Source organism: Rhincodon typus, chromosome 33 (genome assembly GCF_021869965.1).
Source record: "Rhincodon typus isolate 14 chromosome 33, sRhiTyp1.1, whole genome shotgun sequence".
Lineage (NCBI taxonomy): Eukaryota > Metazoa > Chordata > Chondrichthyes > Orectolobiformes > Rhincodontidae > Rhincodon > Rhincodon typus.
In genome coordinates, this window is record NC_063364.1 from 13,528,615 (window position 1) to 13,548,655 (window position 20,041).

Here is a 20,041-nt window from a genome sequence, read left to right on the forward strand (position 1 = left end):
CAGGTAACAGGCCTGTTCCATTCTCCCTTCCCCTTTTAAACTCCTCCCTACCCACAATTCCACTACCCCAACCCAAAACTCCTCATGTGACACAACGGATAGAAATAACTGAAAAATTAGGGGTAAAAGTGGTGTCAACAAAATAAATGGTACTTCAACTAGAAATGATTAAGTTGTAATATTGTAATAACTTAAACAAACATTGGTGCAACTGAGTTCACAATTAACAAATTTTACTTGCTAGAGTATAGAATTTGGCTGCCTACAAGATCTCGAAGACATTTTATACATCATGCATATTCACGAGGGCCTGAGCTGTAAACAAACAAAAATACATTAGCTATACAATTTTGTTTCATTTAAGGTTACATCCTTGCTATTTATTTTAGCCAGTACGGCACCGTGCTGTGACCATGGAACATTCTATTTTACTTCTGTTGCTGAAAATAAAATCTATTTTGTAATTGTAAATATCATTGGGAATCTCACATAGCCAAACAATGACACAGTGTTTTACTGTGTGAGAGCTGCAAGCCATTGCGCAAGCCAAAGGTGCTGTGGGAGTTATTGCAGACAATCTGAAGATTGTGCAATTTAGGTTTCTGACCGTAGTTACATAAAATGGGGAGCAAGTGCTGAGCAAAAAAGTCAGGAGCTGGACTACAAGCAAGTGAAGAAGCATCAACTCAACAAAAGCAAAATATTGCTGATGCTGGAAATGAGAAATAAAGACAGCAAGGTCTGAAACAGCTGATTCAGCAGCCTGGATCAAGGGAGAAAAACAGAGTTCATGCGCTAAAATCAGGAACGGAGTTGAAGTGGCCAAGCCCTGAAAATACTGGTACCGGGCAACATACCAGTTGCCCAACACAGAGCATTTTAATGGAGGTGGATTCAGGATCCAGCCAGTCTGTCCATCTTCACAGGGTGTGAGTGCAGCCAAAGGCTGAACTGTAGAGGGTTTAATTCTACCCTCCAATCTTCCAAAGCACTGTGATATTTTTTGCCTAGTTTTTACTTGATTTTTAAAAAAAATGCTGATGAGAGAACACCATGTTGAAGTAACCTCTTAGTTACTTACTCTTTATTACAATCTGCTGCTCACCTGAAGTTGCAAGGCCTCCAGGCCATCCAGCTCTAACTCTGCCTTTACCTACATTTTCCATGCCAACTGCAGAGAGTTTCAGGGGAACATTCAGTGAAGTCGGACTGGGTGAGTTACTCTTGCAGAGAGCTGGCACAGACACAACGTGTCAAATTGCCACCTTCTGTGCTGTAACTATTCTATAGACTACATCTGAAATGCTCTTTTCTTTCATAAAAACAAAATATTCTGTGTAAAATCCAACTGTTTTTGCACAGGTTTGAGATCAGGAAACACTCGCAGTTTGTGTTTTCTGCCCCCAAGTGAAAATTTAAGCCAGAATTTCCATTTTTGATAGAACCATAATTTTTCATTGCCCTTGCAAAACATATAAATGGCAATTTAGAAAGTAACATTGGTAGAGATTTGACAGACAGCCACCTTCCTACTTATTGGTGTGGAATAACAAGGAGAGTTTTACTTAATTCCTTGCCTTATACTTTTCCTTCCCAACGTTGTTGCAAATTGAAATTAAAAACATGAGGCATAGGAGCAGTAGTAAGCCCTATGCCCTTTGAACCAGGGCCACCATCAATATGTTTGTGGTGGAACCTCTGTATCAATTCCACTTTACCAACCAATCCCACATCCTTGATTCTCTTTGCAGCAAAATATCCATGGACTGCAGTCGTGAATATGCTTCATCATTGAGCAACCACACCTTCTGGGGGTAGAGCATGCAAAAGATTCAAAACCTTCAGTGCAAAAACGTTTATCCTCATCTCAGTCCTAATCTGCACAACTGAGCTAAAACAATTGGTACCCAGTGCTTGTGTGCACTGACTATTAATATTACTGCTGCCATTTTTCACATGACCTACTGAAGAATAAAGAAGAATCATTGGATTCAAAATGTTAACTCTGTTTTTCTCTCCATAGATGCTGCCAAACCTGCTGAGTTACTCCAACACTTTCTAATTTTATTGCAGATTCCCAGCATTCAGAGTATTTTGCATTTATTAAAGATTTATTAAGCATTTCACATGTAGGTTATAGAATTATAGAACGGTTATGGTGCAGAAGGTTGCCATTTGGCCCATTGTGTCTGTGCTAGCTCTCTGCAAGAGCAACACACCTAGCCCCACTCCCATCGAATTTTCCTCTGAAAATCATTCTCATCGGATAATTAACCAATTCTTTTTCGAAAGTCATAATTGAATCTGCCTCCACCACGCTCTCAGATAGTGCATTCTGAATTCTAACCATTCCAACTGTACACACATAAACCTTCCTCATGTTACACTTGCTTCATTTTCCAATCATCTTAAACCAGATGTGTCATCTGATTCTCAACCCTTCCAACAAACAAGAACAATTTGTCCCAATCTACTGTGTTCCTCGTGATTTTGAATTCTATCAAATCCCTCCTCAATGTTCTCTTCTCTAAAGAAATGATTTGGATGTGAACATGGGAAGTATGGTTAGTAAGTTTGCAGATGACACCAAAATTGATGCTGTGATGGACAGCATAGAAGGTTACCTGAGAGCACAACCAGACCTTGATCAGATTGACTAATGGGCTGAGGAGTGGCTGATGGAGTTTAGATAAATGTAAGGTGCTGCATTTTGGAAAGGCAAATCAGGGCGGGACGTATACACTTAATGATTAGGTTCTGGGGGTGTTGCTGAACAAAGAGACCTTGGAGTGCAGGTTCATAGTTCCTTGAATGTGGAGTCGCAGGTACACACGATAGTGAAGAAAGCATTTGGTATGCTTGCCTTTATTGGTCAGTGCGTTGAGTATAGGAGTTGGGAAGTCATTTTGCGGCTGTACAGGACATTGGTTAGGCCACTTTTGAAATACTGCGTGCAATTCTGGTCTCCCTGCTATAGGAAGGATATTGTGAAACTTGAAAGGGTTCAGAAAAGATTTGCAAGGATGTTGCCAGGATTGGAGGGATTGAGCTAAAGGGAGAGGCTGATACGTTCAGGCTATTTTCCCTGGAGCATCGGAAGCTGAGGGGTAACCTTACTGAGGTTTATAAAATAATGAGGGGCATGGATAAGGTGAATACCCTTTTCCCCAGGGTAGGGGAGTCCAAAACTAGACGGCATAGGTTTAAGGTGATAGGGGGAAGATTTAAAAGGGACCTAAAGTACAACTTTTTCATGCAGAGGTTGATGCATTTGTGGAATGATCTGCCTGAGGAAGTGTTGGAGGCTGGTACAATTACAATATTTGAAAGGCATCTGGATGGGTACATGAAAATGAAGGCTTTAGAGGAATATAGGCCAAATGCTGGCAGATGGGACTAGATTAATTTACGATATCTGGTCAGCATGGATAAGTTGGACCGAAGGGTCTATTTCCATGCAATACATCGCTATGACTCGATGAAAGCAGCCCCAGGTTCTTCAATCTGTCCATGTAACTAATGTTCCCCATCCTTGGACTATCAGTCTCCTCTAATGGTGACTGGTTCCTGGAATGAAGCTTCTTCCTGAGCTATTTGATATTGCCTCATGTGTTCCAATGGCACACTCATTGTTCCTTTAGCACCAGTGTTTGCACCAACCTGCAAGAAATTGTAGTTTCTTCCGTTCACACAGATTGTATTGCAGCTGTTCTAGTAGCTCGTAGTAATGGAACAAAGAATCTCTTGGCCAGATGACCTTCTCTCTTGCTAAATTACTTTGCATCAGCTTTATGTTTTTACGAACATAGCTCTCCCAATCTGTGTAGAAATTAAAACAAAATGGACTTAAGTTGTTCTTTCATTCATATTTAATCATGTGGTATTCTAACTGTGAAAAACACACGTGTATCAATTTTGAAATTCTTTACATGCATCAGGGACCAGCAATCCCAAAATGTCAGCCTCTCTGCTCCTATGATGCTGCTTGGCCTGCTGTGTTCATCCAGCCCTGCACCTTGTTGTCTAGCAATCACAGGGATCTTTTTTTACTGACACACCTCTAAAGCAGGTTGGACATAAACCTGGGCCTCCTCACTTAGAGGTAGGGACACTGTCACAACACCTCAAAGGAAGCTCCTAACGGGGAAGCTGCCCTTGCAAGAGGTGTTGGAACAACTGAAGAATGTTGATAAGAAAGATAGGATTGCTTTGTCTGCCTCACGTTCCTCTAGCTGCAGGAGCTACTGAGTTTAAGTAAGTTTAAAACTGTACGATTCTGACAAATAAGCTGCAAAAGCTCCAACACCTTGATCTGTCATTCACATGGACTTATTTTCACCATTTTTTTTTACGTTAGCTATTTGAGGATAAGACGATGCTTAAAGCATTGTGAATTTGGATATATACATTCATCGGATTTTTCCACCTGTTGAAAATTGAAAAAAATTGTCAAAGAGGTGTAAAGTCACCATAGTCCCGGAGGATCATAGAGCTGCTCATCCGTTAGCGAGAGAAAGAGAGAGAGAGTGACAGAGAGACGTTTGGTGGTGGTTTAAGCTGAGGCTCACCACATCTCAGGCAAGGGGAAAAGTTGAGAAGGAGGTCCCTTTAATGGTAACCTCCGCCAGTACAGGAATTGAACCACATTGCAAACCAGCCACCTAGCCAACTGAACTAATTGAATGATAGCACAGATATTTATTATATAAGGACAGTCACATTAGAATTTATATCAAGAAGGAGATTTTAACGTAAAATTTCAATGAATTTAATACAGAAATGAAATACTGTGGAAATCTGTAATAAAAGCAAAAATGCTGTAAACAATCAGAAGATCAGTCAATGTCTTTGAAGAGGGAAACAGTGCTAATATTACAAGTCAGTGTTCTTACGTCAGAAGTGGGAGAAGTGAGAATGTTGCCAATTTTGTCACAGCAGGTCACAGGGATGGGAGCACATGCACAAAGACATCTGCACATCAAAGTCAAAGCACAAAGTTATTGGACATGCAAGAGACAGTCTCAGACATGGGTCTGAAGTGGAGGATGCTCCTGGAAAATCCAGGACTGTTGGTTACCATGAAATAAACCTTCACTTTCATCCCTGAAACATCAACCAACATCGTCGCTGTCTCAACTCACCTGCTGCCGAACCTGCCAAGTACACGTTCATACCTTCAGACTTGACTAAATGAATCTACTTCTAGCTGGTCTCCCACATTCTACCCTCTGCAAATCTAAGGTGATCCAAAACTCCACTGTCTGAGTCTCAAAATCACTGCAAGCCCTATTCCCTGATCACCCTTGAACTCACTGACCCATACTGGCTCCTAGCCAAACAATCTGTTAATCACGTGATCTGTTATGAGTCCTGTCCAACCACAAGCCTCTGTTCCTTGGCTACTATGGGTATGTCAGGGGTAGGTGACTGAGGGAGTGTGACACTCATTCAGAGGAAACTGCAAAATGTTCACACCTGAACCAAAACCAAACTAAAGCTAGTACTTGCGGATTGGCTTTCTGTTTGAGGGTTTGAACAGAAAGAGAAAGACACAGATAATAAAAGAAAAAGGCAAAAATGCATAGAGTACTAGTTGGCTACTAAGTAATGTTTAGTGGATTCTTTTTAGTCTGCTTATTACAGTAAAATTCTTAAAGTTTGAAAGCTTGCACATTTCTTTTAAAGTTTGTTACTGAGAAATAAAATATATTTTTACAAATTATTAATTCTACAGGGATTATAACAGTTTGCAGATCTTGTCATGACCTTGTCCCTCACCGTAATCCCCTCTAGCCCCTTTTGCGATGTCTACACTTCTTTAATTTATCCCCAATTAGTGGCCATAATTTCAAATGCATTGGTCTACATTTTGCAATATCTACTGTCAGTTTTACTCCTTTAAATTTAGCTATTTTCTGATTATCTAAACTAATATCTCTTTCTGTGCATCACAGTGATGCAATCTGGGAAGAATGTCCTGCAGTTAGCATCACAGTGAGGCAGTCTGGGAAGAATGTCCTGCAGTTAGCATTACAGTGAAGCAGACTGTGAACAGTATCCTGTATGCTCTTGTTCATATGCTTGTATATTTTAAAAGGTTATGTAAAGCACCTTAGGATAGTTTGTTATGTTAAAGGAGTCATATAAATGTGAGTTATCATTTTTCTTGACTTTCTGTCAAGCTTTGTTAGACCAATGTAGGAGAATGACAGTGAGGTCACGGGAATGGAGAACAGCATTAAATTGACAGGCAACTTCAAACTTGGGATCATGCCTATCAGTGAACGGAGATTTCTGTAAAGTGATTACCCAGTCAGTATTTGGTCTCCTCAGTGTACAAGAGATCACATTACAAACAGTAAATACGGGATATTAAATTAAAAAACATGTGTCTATAATGAAATTGAATGGTTAGCACCGTGAATGGTGGGAAGGGAGGCGGTATTTCATCTTCTGCATAGAGAAACACTGTGGGAGGGGAGGGAAATAACAGGGTGACCGTTTCTCCTCCAAAGAAGCTGCTGAACACGCTGAATGTTTCCAGCAGATTCTGTTATCTTTATTCAACTATCTAACGTCTAATAAGTTCACATTTCAGAGTGTATATTTACAATGCTAATTTGCAGTTAAATTGAAAGCAAAATACAAAAGGTTCTTAAAAATTTTTATTTTTTAACAATAAAGATTGTTAAGCAAAAATTGAAAGTCAATAATGCAGTGTTTTTGAAATTCATGATATGTTTTAAAAGTTATCAAGTAAATTAATCTTTCATTCATCTTACCTTTGCCGGCTTTGTAAGATATTTCACTTGAATGACTCGCATGGCTGCTTGATCTAAAATCCATTTCACTCACGTGAGTTAATTCAGATTCTGATTGTCTCTCTCTACATGTAGCAAGCAGTAGAAATTAAAAGATTGCAGTGCACAATGCTATAACATAGTTTTTTTTCTTAACTTAGGTACATCCTCTTTTCTTCTGAAGGTATTAGTACAGTTCCAAAATCAGATCTAAGTAATTGATCGAGCAGCCTTGATTTTCTTCATAAATTTGGATGATGAGTTCTGATGGGTTGTATAAAGGGTCATTATAACACACAGCCCAATTCTATACTCAGCAAAATGCTTAAAATTTCTCCAATACTTTTTTTTTATGAAATTGTTTGTCCAGGAACAAAAGCTAAATGGGATGTCAATTAGATTATGAATATAACTTTCATTTCGGGTGTCTGAACATCTGTGCTTTCCAGCAGGAATCACTTTAAGGCAGCAATCAGAAGCAGACTGGTTTTTCTCTTTCCTCAATCACATGCATTAAAGTCTATCCACTCCTTTCAGCTCTTCTAGCTGTGATAGCAATCAACTCAGGATTAATCAAGGCAGAACATAGGCCTCGCCTGGTATGTTTGCTTCAATTCCACAGGGAGCAGCACCTATTGAGCCATTTCTGTTGGTTATTTTGCAATCTGCAAACACTTTCTTATCCAAAATCAAAGACAAAAACCCCATAAGGGGTTTTGTCTTTCTAAAATAAAATTATGAAGCCATTAAACTGATAAATAAAAATAGCTAAAAAGGCTGGAAATCTGAAAGATAAATAGAAAATACCGGAAATATTCAGTAAGCAAGACCAGTGCTGCATGGTTTGCTGGTTATTTTCAGCATTTTCTTTTCCTAAACTGATTATTACGCCTGGTGAAAATACAAGGACTGTATAGTTGCATTTTGACAATATTTCAACATGCTCAGAAATGTAATTGATGATGGTGATTAATTAAATGAACAACATAATGGGAATATTTATGTTGGATAATATTTAAGGAATAAATTGAAAGATTCATGGATACTTAACTGAACTTAAAAAGCTACTTCACACAAAAAGAGTAGAGGAAATATGAAGACACCTTATAGATACACGTTGGATTTCACATTAACACATTACTCTTGTATTACCATCAAATGCAATTGTCATTATGCAGTACTCTATAATAAACATTAAACTGTCATTGAACCATTGCAGACTTTAGAAATAGTGTTTTTAGCAGCAGCAAGCAAAAGCATTACATTGTTGGATTTTATTCTTTAAATGAAATATGGTGGTGCAGTTGACACTAGAATATGAACAAATGTAGAAATATCTTGTATTGAAGCCAGTGAACTGAAAATAAATTATGTCTGAATCACTGTGAAACATAATAATCCATTCCATAAAGTTTACTGCAAAATCTTATGAATAAAAATGCTAATCACCACGCAAAACAAAAAAAATGCCCCTGTGTAAAAAGGACTGCTGTGATGAAAACAGTGTTGCATTAAGCTGCGTGAAGAATGAAAATGTCTCCAAGTGTTGGGGAGAACAATGTAAAAACTAATCTTTGGACAGTGTGAACAAGGTGACATGTGAACGTCAATAATGGTGACTTATAGCTTCCCAGTGTTGTACTGATAAATCCTTCCAATATTACCACAATATAAATCACAGTGCTGGAGCATTGAAACAAATAATGACAAGAATACAAAGTGCATCACTTTGAGAGGCAATGTTACAATAGTAAATGCCATTAAGGATTGTACAAGTGTGATCATTATGTGTACTAAGGCACTCTGATAAATTAGTGAAATTTTAATTGAGATCTTGGAGGATTGTGACAAGTTGCAAGTAGTCAAGACAAAACTTGCAGTCATGTTTGTTAAAAAAAACTCAATCAGTAATTGCTAAGCATGCTTTATTTTAATTTCTGAGTCCAAAGTCCCATTTTGTTTTTTTTATATTTCTCAGTTAAGACACCAGCACTCACATAATGTGCCTAGCTCTGCAAATGTCATGTTTTGATACTTAACACAAGAAATTTGCTTTCACATATTAAATAAGAAGTGTAAGATACTTACCCTTTGTTCAGAACATCTCTTACTCTAATTTCTGGGCTCAATCTCCTGAAAATGAGTAACAATAGTAAGTTTTATTTTGTTACGCTCTCCTGTCTGGTTTCCCCACTTCCTAACAACTACATCCAGCAATGATGATCTCTAAAACATTTCCTAGGTCTTTGGTAATGTCTCACCAAGAAACCAAGCAGAACAAAGCAGGTTTCCATCCCAGTGTCCTGCCCAATAATTATCCCTTAACCAACCTAATGAAAGCAGATAATCCAGGCATTATCATGTTACTGTTTGTGGGATGTTGCTGTGTTCATATTGGCCTCCACATTTCTTACATTACAACAGTGACAAACATACTCCCTTGGCAGTGAAGGGCTTTGAGATGACACTACTGTAAATGAATTCCGGCCATTTCTATTTCTTTCTCTGCCAGCAGTAACTCAGAATATAACTCCAGCTAGACACTGGGAATGAAATTTGGCCTGACCTGTTGTTGTAATGTAATAGGCATCATCCAGGGATCAAAATGGCAGAATTTGGACTAAGAGCTATCTTGGTGAGGGCTTTAGCATGCATGCAGTGAATGATGTGGTAAGTAAGACAGATCATGGTGTTAATCATTTAAAGGAAGTGATATAGTAACTGTGGTATTTTCGCAGACGACCATGCTTAGCACCTTGTGATATTTGCTATCTCCGCCAGTTGAGAAACAGAAACAACATGTTGAAGAAAAAGGAAGAAAATGATTGCAGAAAAGCCAGCAGAAGGACCAAGGCCAGAGGGCAGGGTGTAAATATTGTGCAGGAAATCACACAAATGCCCACTGTGGGGAAGGCAGCTTTCTAACTGCAAGATGTTGCATCACTTTTCACACAGATGTTACACGAGAAAGAAGCAAAGCAAGGCTAGAAAATGACAGTTGGAGTGATGTCAGTCAATGATTCCAACTGGCACAATCAGGCCTGAAGGTGATAAATGGTTTGTGGCTGTTAAATGATGACAATAAAACATTAAGTGAATGCAAGTGTTAGATACACTGGTGTTTTGTCCAACTCAATGACTTTTGCAGAGCTGTATGATGTGGCACAAGATGGTATCCCAAAAAAATGAAGCCTCAAAAGTATGGATGAGTCTAGATGATGGAATGATACACATACCAAGAGGACAAATTAAGCTGAGAGCCCAACATAGTAGGAAGAATACAGAGATAAATATCTGGTGTTCCAGAGAGTAGCCATGAAGCAAAATACATTCATTTCAGCTGAGGCTAGTCTAGAGCCCACACTAGTAACCTAAATGTGCAGTATCGTGCAGGTCACTAATCTATTGACTGCTGAACAGATCCTAGAAGACTACAAAGCTGATTTTTACAAGACGTGGATGTCTTCCTGATAAATATAATCTTGAATTGGATGAGAGTGTTGCAGAAGAGTAGCAATGCAGTCAGCAGTAACCTGTAAAAACACTGGTCACCAAAGGTAGGAAAGGGACCTATTTCAAAAAATGACATATGTTGGATAGAAAGAAGTCACTTAAACTAATATGCAATGCAGTATCTTATTTATGTGACCCTTATTTTGCATATATTCAATATCAAAGAGACTCATGCATAACATACCTCTGCATCATCTGTAGTTTAAAATGGTCTGCTTTTCGTTGGGTTTCAAGCTGTTTAATTTGTGCTGCTAGATCCTTCCTTATAGACTGAAAATTGCTCACTGTGGGTAAAACAACAAGAAAAATTTGAAACTACAGAAAATCTTTTCAGATGAATTTTGAAATTGTAGTGTAGACATTTCTTTGATCAGTTTAAGTCTTTTGTTGGCAGTATTTCTGTTATTGTCCAGTCAAGTGTGCATGTTACCCAACTGGTTTACAATTATATTGAAACAGAGAACATTGTGCACAATGCAGAGTCTTCATATGTTTTTTTCTCATTGTTGGTGCAATAAATTGGATGCATCATATGTCCCATTACTATGTATTTTATGTGAAATTTCTGAAACTGAACATAATATGCATTTCTATAAGTGACAACATGGGATAATTAGTCATGATAGGACCATGATGGCCCTGAGTTCAAGCTTGGCTCCTGGCTTTGGACACCCTTTGTTTCCTTACGTGGCCTTCTGAAAAGGAGTTAAGGTATGTTATTGTCTGGGACATCCTCCAAACCTCTGCATTCTATGGGGTGCCATCGCATTGAACAAGCAAAGGAAAAATATATTGTATTTATATCCTCGGGCCATCACAAAGATCTTCACAGCTAATGAAGTACTTTTGGAGTATAGCTGCATTATTTATGTTAGCAGATGAGTGGCAAATTGCACACTGTAACATTCACAATTATGCGCAACAATGATAAAAATTGGCCAGGATACCAGAAGAACTCTTCTGCTCTTTTCTTTAACTTCCAGCTCAGAAGCAGCTAGGGTTTCTGTTAATATCTCATCTGAAAAGTCATCCCTCTGATGGTGCAATACTCGTTCAATCCTACACCGAACTAAGATATTACATTATTGGTTATTGTATGACGCATGAGACTTGAACCCGCAAACTCCTACACAAAACAAGTGTGCTAACATTTACACTATAGCAAGAATGCATATGTTACTGAGATGATGACGTATTCAATGACATCAGCCATGATCTGCTAGTGAGACTGAGCATGGACAGTAGAGGGGTAATACAAAGATTCATATTCTGTACAATAGCATGCAGCTAAAAAATGTTTATTGGGATTTGAAAGATAAAACAATGTTGTCTCTTAAAGTAGAGGCAGGAATGCAGCAGACCCAGAGTGACGATAGCCTTGTGTAAAAGAACATCCTCTGCACTGCAGGATTTAACATGACTCTCAAAGCACAAATAGGAGAATCCATGAGGATGGAGCAACTAAGGGCTGCATACATGCAGGCAGATCCATCCATGGTGTCAGCCTGAACCACCATTCAACTAACGTTGTCATATAGTCTTGAGATACAGTTATTGTGTGGAACACAAATAGTGATTTATACCTTCCCCTTTTGTCGTTCTGTGCGACACTGTAAATGAACATCATGCACCTAGGCTGAATGACAAGGATTTCTTGTGCGAAGTCCCTTTCAGACTTCCTTCAATCCAGATTGTTCATTCACTGCATTTCTCATGTTCCATACCCCGCTGTCCCCTGCATTGCCAGCTGTTTCGGTATAGTTTGCAGATGAAATCTGCTTCAAAAGCATCTGATCACTATGCTGCCGTTTAAAGGCTAATTTCAGTTTTTTAATTCATCCATTGGATACAGGCATTGCTGGCTAGGCTGGCATTTATTGCCCATCCCTAATTGCCCAGAGGTCAGTTAAGAGTCAATCACATTGCTATGGGTCAGGAGTCACATGTAGGCCAGACCAGGTAAGAACAAAAATTTCCTTCCCTAAAGGATTTTAGTGAACCAGGTGGGCTTTTACAACAATCGACAATTAATTCCAGAATCTTCTAATTGACACTTGATTCCAGATTTTTATTAAATTCAGATTCCACCATCTATGGAATTTGAACCCTGGTCCCCAGGACATCACTTGGGTGTCTGGATTAATATTCTAGCAATAACACCAGCAGGACATCACTTCGGAACAAAACTAAACCCATTTCTTTTACCATTCAATTCCCCGTAACTCATTCTCATTTCTTTGCTTCTCCTAAAGGTTTTGAGCAATACGATAATCTGGTTCCACAGTTATCATCATTGTCCAGCTGCTCACTTAAGAGATCAATATTCCTATCTAATGCACCTGAAAGGAGGTTTCAGTAGGCTATTTGCCCATGGATACCATTACTGCTAAACCTATCATGGCCTTACCAAACATCCACATATTGGTGATTGCTAGAAGTTACTGGAATCATGGTAGATTCTTCTCCAATCATTATAGCACTGCTTCAATGACTGCAACTGAGAATGAACTTCTGAGGTTTTTCTGGGTCTTTCTGATTGAATCATACACAATTATATTGTAATTACCCATTAGCGGGAGGAATAGAAATCCTCACAATCGTTTGACCATCCAGCCGTGCCTCACTGGTAGCTCATTGGGTAAGAATATTGTGAGTTCAAATCCTGTTCCAAAGACATGAGCAGCAGATTAATCTAGGCTGAGACTTCAGTGCAATACACAGGAAGTGCTGCACAGTCAGAGAGGTGCTGTCTTTCAGATAGGATGACAGGGGAGTTATCTCTGTCTTTAATATCACTCAACCAATGTCACCAAAGCTGATTAACTGATCACTGCAGTCTGTGGGGCCTTGTTATGCACAAACCTGCTGCCATGTTTCCTGCATTAGGAAAAAAAAGACCACACTTCAAATAAAGTGCTTCATTGGCTGTGATGTTTTGGATATGCTGAGATTATGAAAGTCATCGTAAAAAAAGCAAGCTGTTCTTTTTGATCACATAATTTGACGTATAGTCCTGAATGTTATATCAAAATGATTAGTTGATGAGTTTTCTAAATGCCCTTAAACATGAAAACAAAGCAAAGTGCTGCAGATGCTAGAAATCTAAAATAAAGACAGAAAGAATGGAGAGAGCTTCAGCAGTTTTTGCTTTTACTGCTCCTGTTATGATCACATCTGATGTTATTCCTGTACAAGTCAAATCCCAGATTGAAATTTAGCCAGATAGATCATTATTAGTTTTCTTCAATTAATGAGGTTGTCTTTCACTGAAACATGAAAAGGAATGCTTCAGATTTGATTCTCACAACAGAATAGAAGTTTATTACACAAATGAAAAGTGGATAATATAGTTTAAGCTGAGCTATTTACCTTTAGCACAAATTGAAAGATTTCATAACACAGTAGAATTACAATCCCATCTTTCCCAACACCATCACATTATAGGACTCAAAAAACGTGAGAGAGTTTGGTTCTCAGTCACATCCATAAGTCTAACTTAACTGTTTCTATGAATTCCCAGTCTTGACAGTTTGATAGCCTTTTTCTTGATTATACATATAACTTGAATTTAGACTTTTCAGCATTGAATAATTCCTTCAGGGATTTAAACAAATAATTCTGGTCTGAAACTTTAAAATTGAAATCTTAACACTGAGTTAACCTATTTCCTAATTTTTCTGAATAAGCTCCTTTCTCTAGGAGAAACTATTTGAAATGTCTTACTTCAAGCAGGGCTTCTGCAAACTGAAAAGAAAACCCTCCAATTTATGAGTTTTCTCAAAGCAAAAAATAATTTCTAAACTGAAAGCAAAATAATGGCCTTCAATGTTCACTCAGTCCACCTCTTGAAACTTGCCAATGTAACCAAACTCCCATTATCATCCAAGAAAGTCCCTCTTTCATGCTGTTCGATTTTAAAAGTCATGTCTCCAGAAATATTGATAATTTAATCATTCAACACCTCACACACACACACAGGCCAAAATCGACCTGCCACTAGTTTAAAATCCAACTCTATAATATTATATAAAACACACATCTTACATCCCACTCAAACATGTTAGCTTTTTGTATATAATGTAAATAAACAAGAACTAAGCCTTTTAACATCTTATCCATTCTATACTGCTAATACTGAACTAAAATATACAATGCTTTGCTTACCCATTATCCCAACAATTATATTTCTGAAAATGAAGGAACCGATCAGGATCCAGAGCATTATGTATATCCCACTTGCAATTGTGTCAATTTCTTCAACTTGCCATATGTCGGTGAGCAGAGCATACCAATGGTCCATGGTAAATAACTGGAAGAGGGTCTGTAAGGTGTGCAGGATATCCCTGGTAAGAAAAAAATGTTTTGTGTAAATCTACTTGTTTTCTATTACATAATATCAAAGCAAATAAAAATATATACTTCTTGCCCCAATATTTCTTCCCTTATCTGTCAGTGATCATTTTACTTTTCACTGTTCTTATCTTCACCAGATGTTGAACTGACCGATTCAGATCATTGTTCAACAGCATTGTCAAGTTAACCTTCTGTTGCCTGCCACACCTATTTCACAGAGACTGGATGGTAACTCCTCTGCAGCTAGAGAAATGAAGGCTGTGGAACTGTCAGCATTGTATCTTTGCTGACAGTGAAGTACAAAATCAAGCCATTTCCAGTGACACAATTAATCACACCAGTAAGAAACCTATATTTCAATCAAAAGTTGCAATTAGCCCATCAAGGCTAAACCTACCATTTGAAATAAGCATGGCTTTAGAGGGACCTTGCAATTGTTTACACTCAGTTGGAGCTCGAAAGCAGCATTGCCTCAGAGCATGCAACCTTAGCATCTTGCCTTGCAATACTGGGGTCTGAGAACCACAGTTAGTGAAGCCCTGCTTTAGGTGTATCTCAGAAAAGTGTATCCTCAGTTAGAAGACTCTGAAGCGTTCTTTAAGAATTATACATTCGGTCCCTTCATCTACGTTATTGATACAAATTGTGGTTCCAATACTGATTCCAGTGGCACACCACCCAAGACATCTCACAACTTGAAATGTTTTGCACCTCTCCTGCTCCCCAACCCCTGGTTCTTTTTAGCCAACCAATGTTAATGTGTTAACATGTACACGTGGAGGTGCCAGTGTTGGACTGGGGTTAGCAAAGTCAGAAGTCACTCACATAAAGCAAGTGTACAATGCAAAAGAAGATCTTATATTGTAGATGTTAAATGTCAGAAGTCACATGATACCACGTTACAGTCCAACAGGTTTATTTTAAATCATAAGCTTTTGGAGTGTAGTCCCAATTTCAGGTGAAGTGACAGTGCAGCGCACAGACGCAGAATTTATCCGCAGAGAGATCAATGGCAGAGAGATGAAAAGATCATACAAATGGCATGAGTGGATTGTTGAATAATGAGTCTCTGCGGGTGATCAAAAGTGTCAGACGGGGTGAATAAAGTGTCAACAGCTGAATAACAAGTGAAAGGATGATAATCTGATTAAATGAGGCAGAGAGATAATTACAAAAAATTAAAACTAAGGTGGTGCTGGAGACAAACCAAATGACTGGAACAACATAAAAACCAAAAGAACTGCAAGATCCTGTAAATCAGGAACAAAAACAGAAGTTGCTGGAAAAACTCAGCAGGTCCGGCAGCATCTGTGAAGAAAATATCAGAGTTAATGTTTCCAGTCCCGTGACCCTTCCTCAGGACTCTTGGAGTGTAGCCCCTTTTTCAGGTGAAGTGACAGAGCAGCACACAGACACAGAATTGTTCAGAGGAAGGGTCACTGGACCCAAAACAATAACTCTAATTTTTTCTTCACAGATGCTGCCAGATCTGCTGAGCTTTTCCAGCAACTTTTGTGACTGGAATACCATATTAGGTGTAAGAGTCACATGCCTCGAGTCTAACACAACAACGCTGAATCACCAAGCAGAAACTGATAGCCAAGTTCTGTACCAATGACAACTACCTCAACCATAGTCTTGGGTTCATGTTGCGCTACATGTGACCCCATCACACTGTTCTGTATCTGTAAAATCTTCCTTATTGTCCTGTTTTGACATCTTGATAAAGTGTTATGATCTCTCTACCTTAATTAGTTTGTACAATTTTGGTTTACTTACTACTTTGGTTAGACCCTCAGCATAAGACTCTTTCTTCTATCACGTTATTCTAATCAATTGGTCTGTGTCCAGCACCACATTATTTTTAATTTTTTGTAATTATCTCTCTGCCTCAATTACTCGGATTATAGGTCATCCTTTTGCTTGTTATTCAGCCGTTGACACTTTACTCATACTGTCTAATGCTTTAGATCACCTGCTGAGACTTATTATTTGACACTCCACTCACACCACTTGTATGATCTTTTGATCTCTCTGCCCTTGATCTCTCTGCCTATAAATTCTGTGTCTGTGTGCTTCTCTCTCACTTCACCTGATGAAGGGGCTACACTTGAAAGCTTGAGATTTCAAATAAACCTGTTGGGCTATAATGTGGTATTGTGTGACTTCTGACTTTTAACATCAACCATATAAACTCTTGTTTTGCATTGTACATTTGCTGTGTGTGAGATATCTGCTGGAATTCTGACATTACAATAGTGCTACACTTTTAAATTAATTGGCAGTAAAGCACACTGGAGCATTTGCAAGTCTTTCTCGAGGGAAATAAATGCTAGCCTAACCGACAGTGTCTACCTCCGACAAATATGTGTGTATATATATATAAGGTAATGGTGAGCTGCCCACCCGGTGGTATTAGGTTGTGAGTTCCAGAACTTTGACCCAGCAACAGAAAACAACAGTGATACGGTTCCAAATCAGGATGGTGTTTGACTTGGAGAGGAATTTACAGGAGGTGGTGGTTCCTGCTGCCCTTGTTCTTGTAGGTGATAGAGGTCATGAATTTTGAAAGTGCTGTAAAAGAAGCCTTGGTGTGTTTCTATTTATTATTATTCATGTTACTATTTTCAGTCATTTTTGGCATTATTATCCACAGTGGGACTATACCTTCAGGACTATCCCTTTATTAAAGGGGAAAAAAAGACTTGCATTTCTACAGTGTGTTCTACAACTAGCAAATGCTCCAATGTGCTTTACCACCAATTAATTTATATATTTATAGTTGCAAATTTGGGTCGAGTATTTGTAGATTGGAAGGCAGGATGTTAGAATTTGATGTTTGCAAAATGATAGGGGGGAAAGAGTGTGTGGTCCCTTTAAAAGAGTGCTTTTTCTATGCTTAGAGATTCAAAAAAAAAGTCTGTGGGCAGCTGTGCGTTTCAGGTGCACAGAAAGCTCCCGAAATTGAAACATTTGTATCAAAGGTTGTATGGTTAGCATTCCAGACAGCAGTTTTGTTTTGTTAGCAAAGCAACCAGATTGAATATCAGCCAATTAATTTAAAACAGACACTTCGAGACTAAAAACCAATTAAATTTAAATCTGATGGTTTTAACAACATAGGACCAATCCTATTGTAAGAAATTGGTATGTCATCAAGGGTATAAAAGAAGACAGCATTTGAAAATCAGGGAACAGCAACAGCCATATGATAGAGTTAACAACCATCAGCTCTAAAAAGAAAATCATTGGTTATCACACAATTCCCTAAGCTCTCACTGTAACCATCATCTAATTAAAGGCACAGTGGCACACTTAGCTAATATTCTTGACACAAGAAATCGACGGAGATATGTGTTCCTGACTGAAGATCAGCAGAGAAGGCACAGAGCATTCTGGCAGATGCAACCAGGCTATAATTTTGAGACACTAAGTTTTAATTATTTTTTATTATTTTGGGTTATATAAGTGGGACTTAGATTTATTGGAACAGCATACCATTAGAATTTTGTTTTGTTTGGGAATAGTTAGTAGTTAATGGGGAATTGTTCAGTTTGTTACTGGTTCAGTTAATTTATTCACTCTTAGAGTTAGATAAATAAATTGTTACTTGTTGATTATAGAGTGAGTGAAAGGAGTTCATTTCATATAACCACTCCTTTATAACAGCTTGAGGGTGAGAGGCAGGTTATACCACTTTTCACACTTCTTTTAACAGATTAAGAGGCAAGGTGAGCCTCTCTGGGTATTTTGGTTTTAGTTATCGGGGGCGGGGGTTGACCTCCGCTTTATAACAATATAGATCAAGAATATATGTAACGAAAGATTACTAAAGGCACTTGTCATGTATTAGTCTAAATCAGAAATGATGGTATTAATTCTTACCCTCTTTGATAACTGTGGCATTGACAAAGCTGAGTGTTCTTAACTATATTAGACATAAACAAAGCACAAAGCTGTATAAAGGTACGTTTGAAATGTCAGTTTCTCTCATTGAGGTTACCATGTGCAGCTGGTGCAGGAAATGCTGTGCATTACTATTTGCAGAAATCTCCTGTGTTTGCGATTAAGGCATAGTCTGAACAGCACAGAGAGGGTTTTCACCGCAGGTATTTAGTCATAGTCATAGTCATAGAGTCATACAGCATGGCAACAGACCCTTCAGTCTAACTAGTCCACGCTGACCATATTGCAAACTAAACTAGTACCACCTGCCTGCACATATCCCTCCAAATATTTCTTATTCATGTACTCATCCAAATGTCCTTCTAACACTGTTATCACATCCATCAATTCCGCTGGAAGTTCATTCCACACATGAACCACTCTCTGTGTAAGAAAGTTGCCCTTCATGTCTTTTTTTAAAATCTTTCTCCTCCCACCTTAAAAATATACCCCTTATCTTAAAATGCCCCACTCTTAGAAAAGGACACCTGCCATTCACCCTATTTGTACCCTTCATGGCAAGTTGAATGTTTACACGTTTCCCAGGAAATTAATATTTGCAGAGATTCCCAGGCGATTAATGTTTAAAGGAGGTACCCAAGAGGTTAAAATTTAGAGAGGATTCTTGGGATACGAGGTACCTAACCTAGAGTATGAATGATGAAGACTTGGTTTTATTGTACTTCACGATTTAGCAGTAAGGGTAGTCAATTCTATCTTTACTTGTAATATTGAAGAAAGAAATCCTCACATTTCTGGACATCCTTGAAGTAGGTTGAATTAATAGACCATTGCATCTAATCGGGTTCCTCCTGGTATTTGTCTTATTGAAACAAGTCACGTATGGAAATAGTTATTTCTGATAAAAGTCATATCGTTTTAAAAGAGTCTTTAAAATGTATTTACCTAAAAGATGAGTGGTAAATAAGTCCTGGTTTGTCAGATTCAGTGTAAGTACGAAAAAGTGACACTCCAACCACTGCAAACACGTAAGCAAATATCAACACCAACAGCAGGATGAATGTCATTGTCTAGAATGGATACAAAATTCATTGTCAGTTTGTCACATATGTACACAGGTAAAACACAACATCTATCCTTAGGTTTATGTTAATAATGAAAACTAATGAAAGTACTCAGTGAGTAAATAGAAAATGATCAAACGTCAAAGTGCTTTTTGGAATAACTGGAAATCTAGAAGGCTTTTAAAAATAGCTCTGAATTTCTTTAAGTCTTGGCATGTACATCCGCAGTAAAGAAATTAAGAATATGGTGAAGTAGATGGAAAGTCTGGCAGAAGCCACAAGTGCTGAATCCCCATCCTAAATAGGTCAATAGAAAAATCTTGATAATGTCTAGAGTGCATGGGACTTGTATATGCCCCATGAGATTGGAAGGGGCAGAGCAGGTGTGATTGCCTTCACAGTGAG

At 38.3% G+C, this 20,041-nt stretch overlaps 1 protein-coding gene across 1 annotated transcript in view; it reads right to left on the reverse strand.

Moving 5' to 3' along the window:
• Positions 1–204: 204 nt before the first annotated feature.
• The window catches only part of LOC109926669 (cation channel sperm-associated protein 2-like), a 32,575-nt gene continuing 12,738 nt past the window's right edge, over positions 205–20,041 (reverse strand). Inside the window, exons 7-13 of the mRNA XM_020526506.2 lie at positions 19,518–19,642; positions 14,478–14,656; positions 10,498–10,597; positions 8,889–8,933; positions 6,783–6,886; positions 3,661–3,819; positions 205–315 (exon numbers count right to left, since the gene is read on the reverse strand). Coding sequence (XP_020382095.1) covers positions 284–315; positions 3,661–3,819; positions 6,783–6,886; positions 8,889–8,933; positions 10,498–10,597; positions 14,478–14,656; positions 19,518–19,642 — 744 coding nt within the window. The 3' untranslated portion in view covers positions 205–283. The remainder of the gene's footprint in view (positions 316–3,660; positions 3,820–6,782; positions 6,887–8,888; positions 8,934–10,497; positions 10,598–14,477; positions 14,657–19,517; positions 19,643–20,041) is intronic.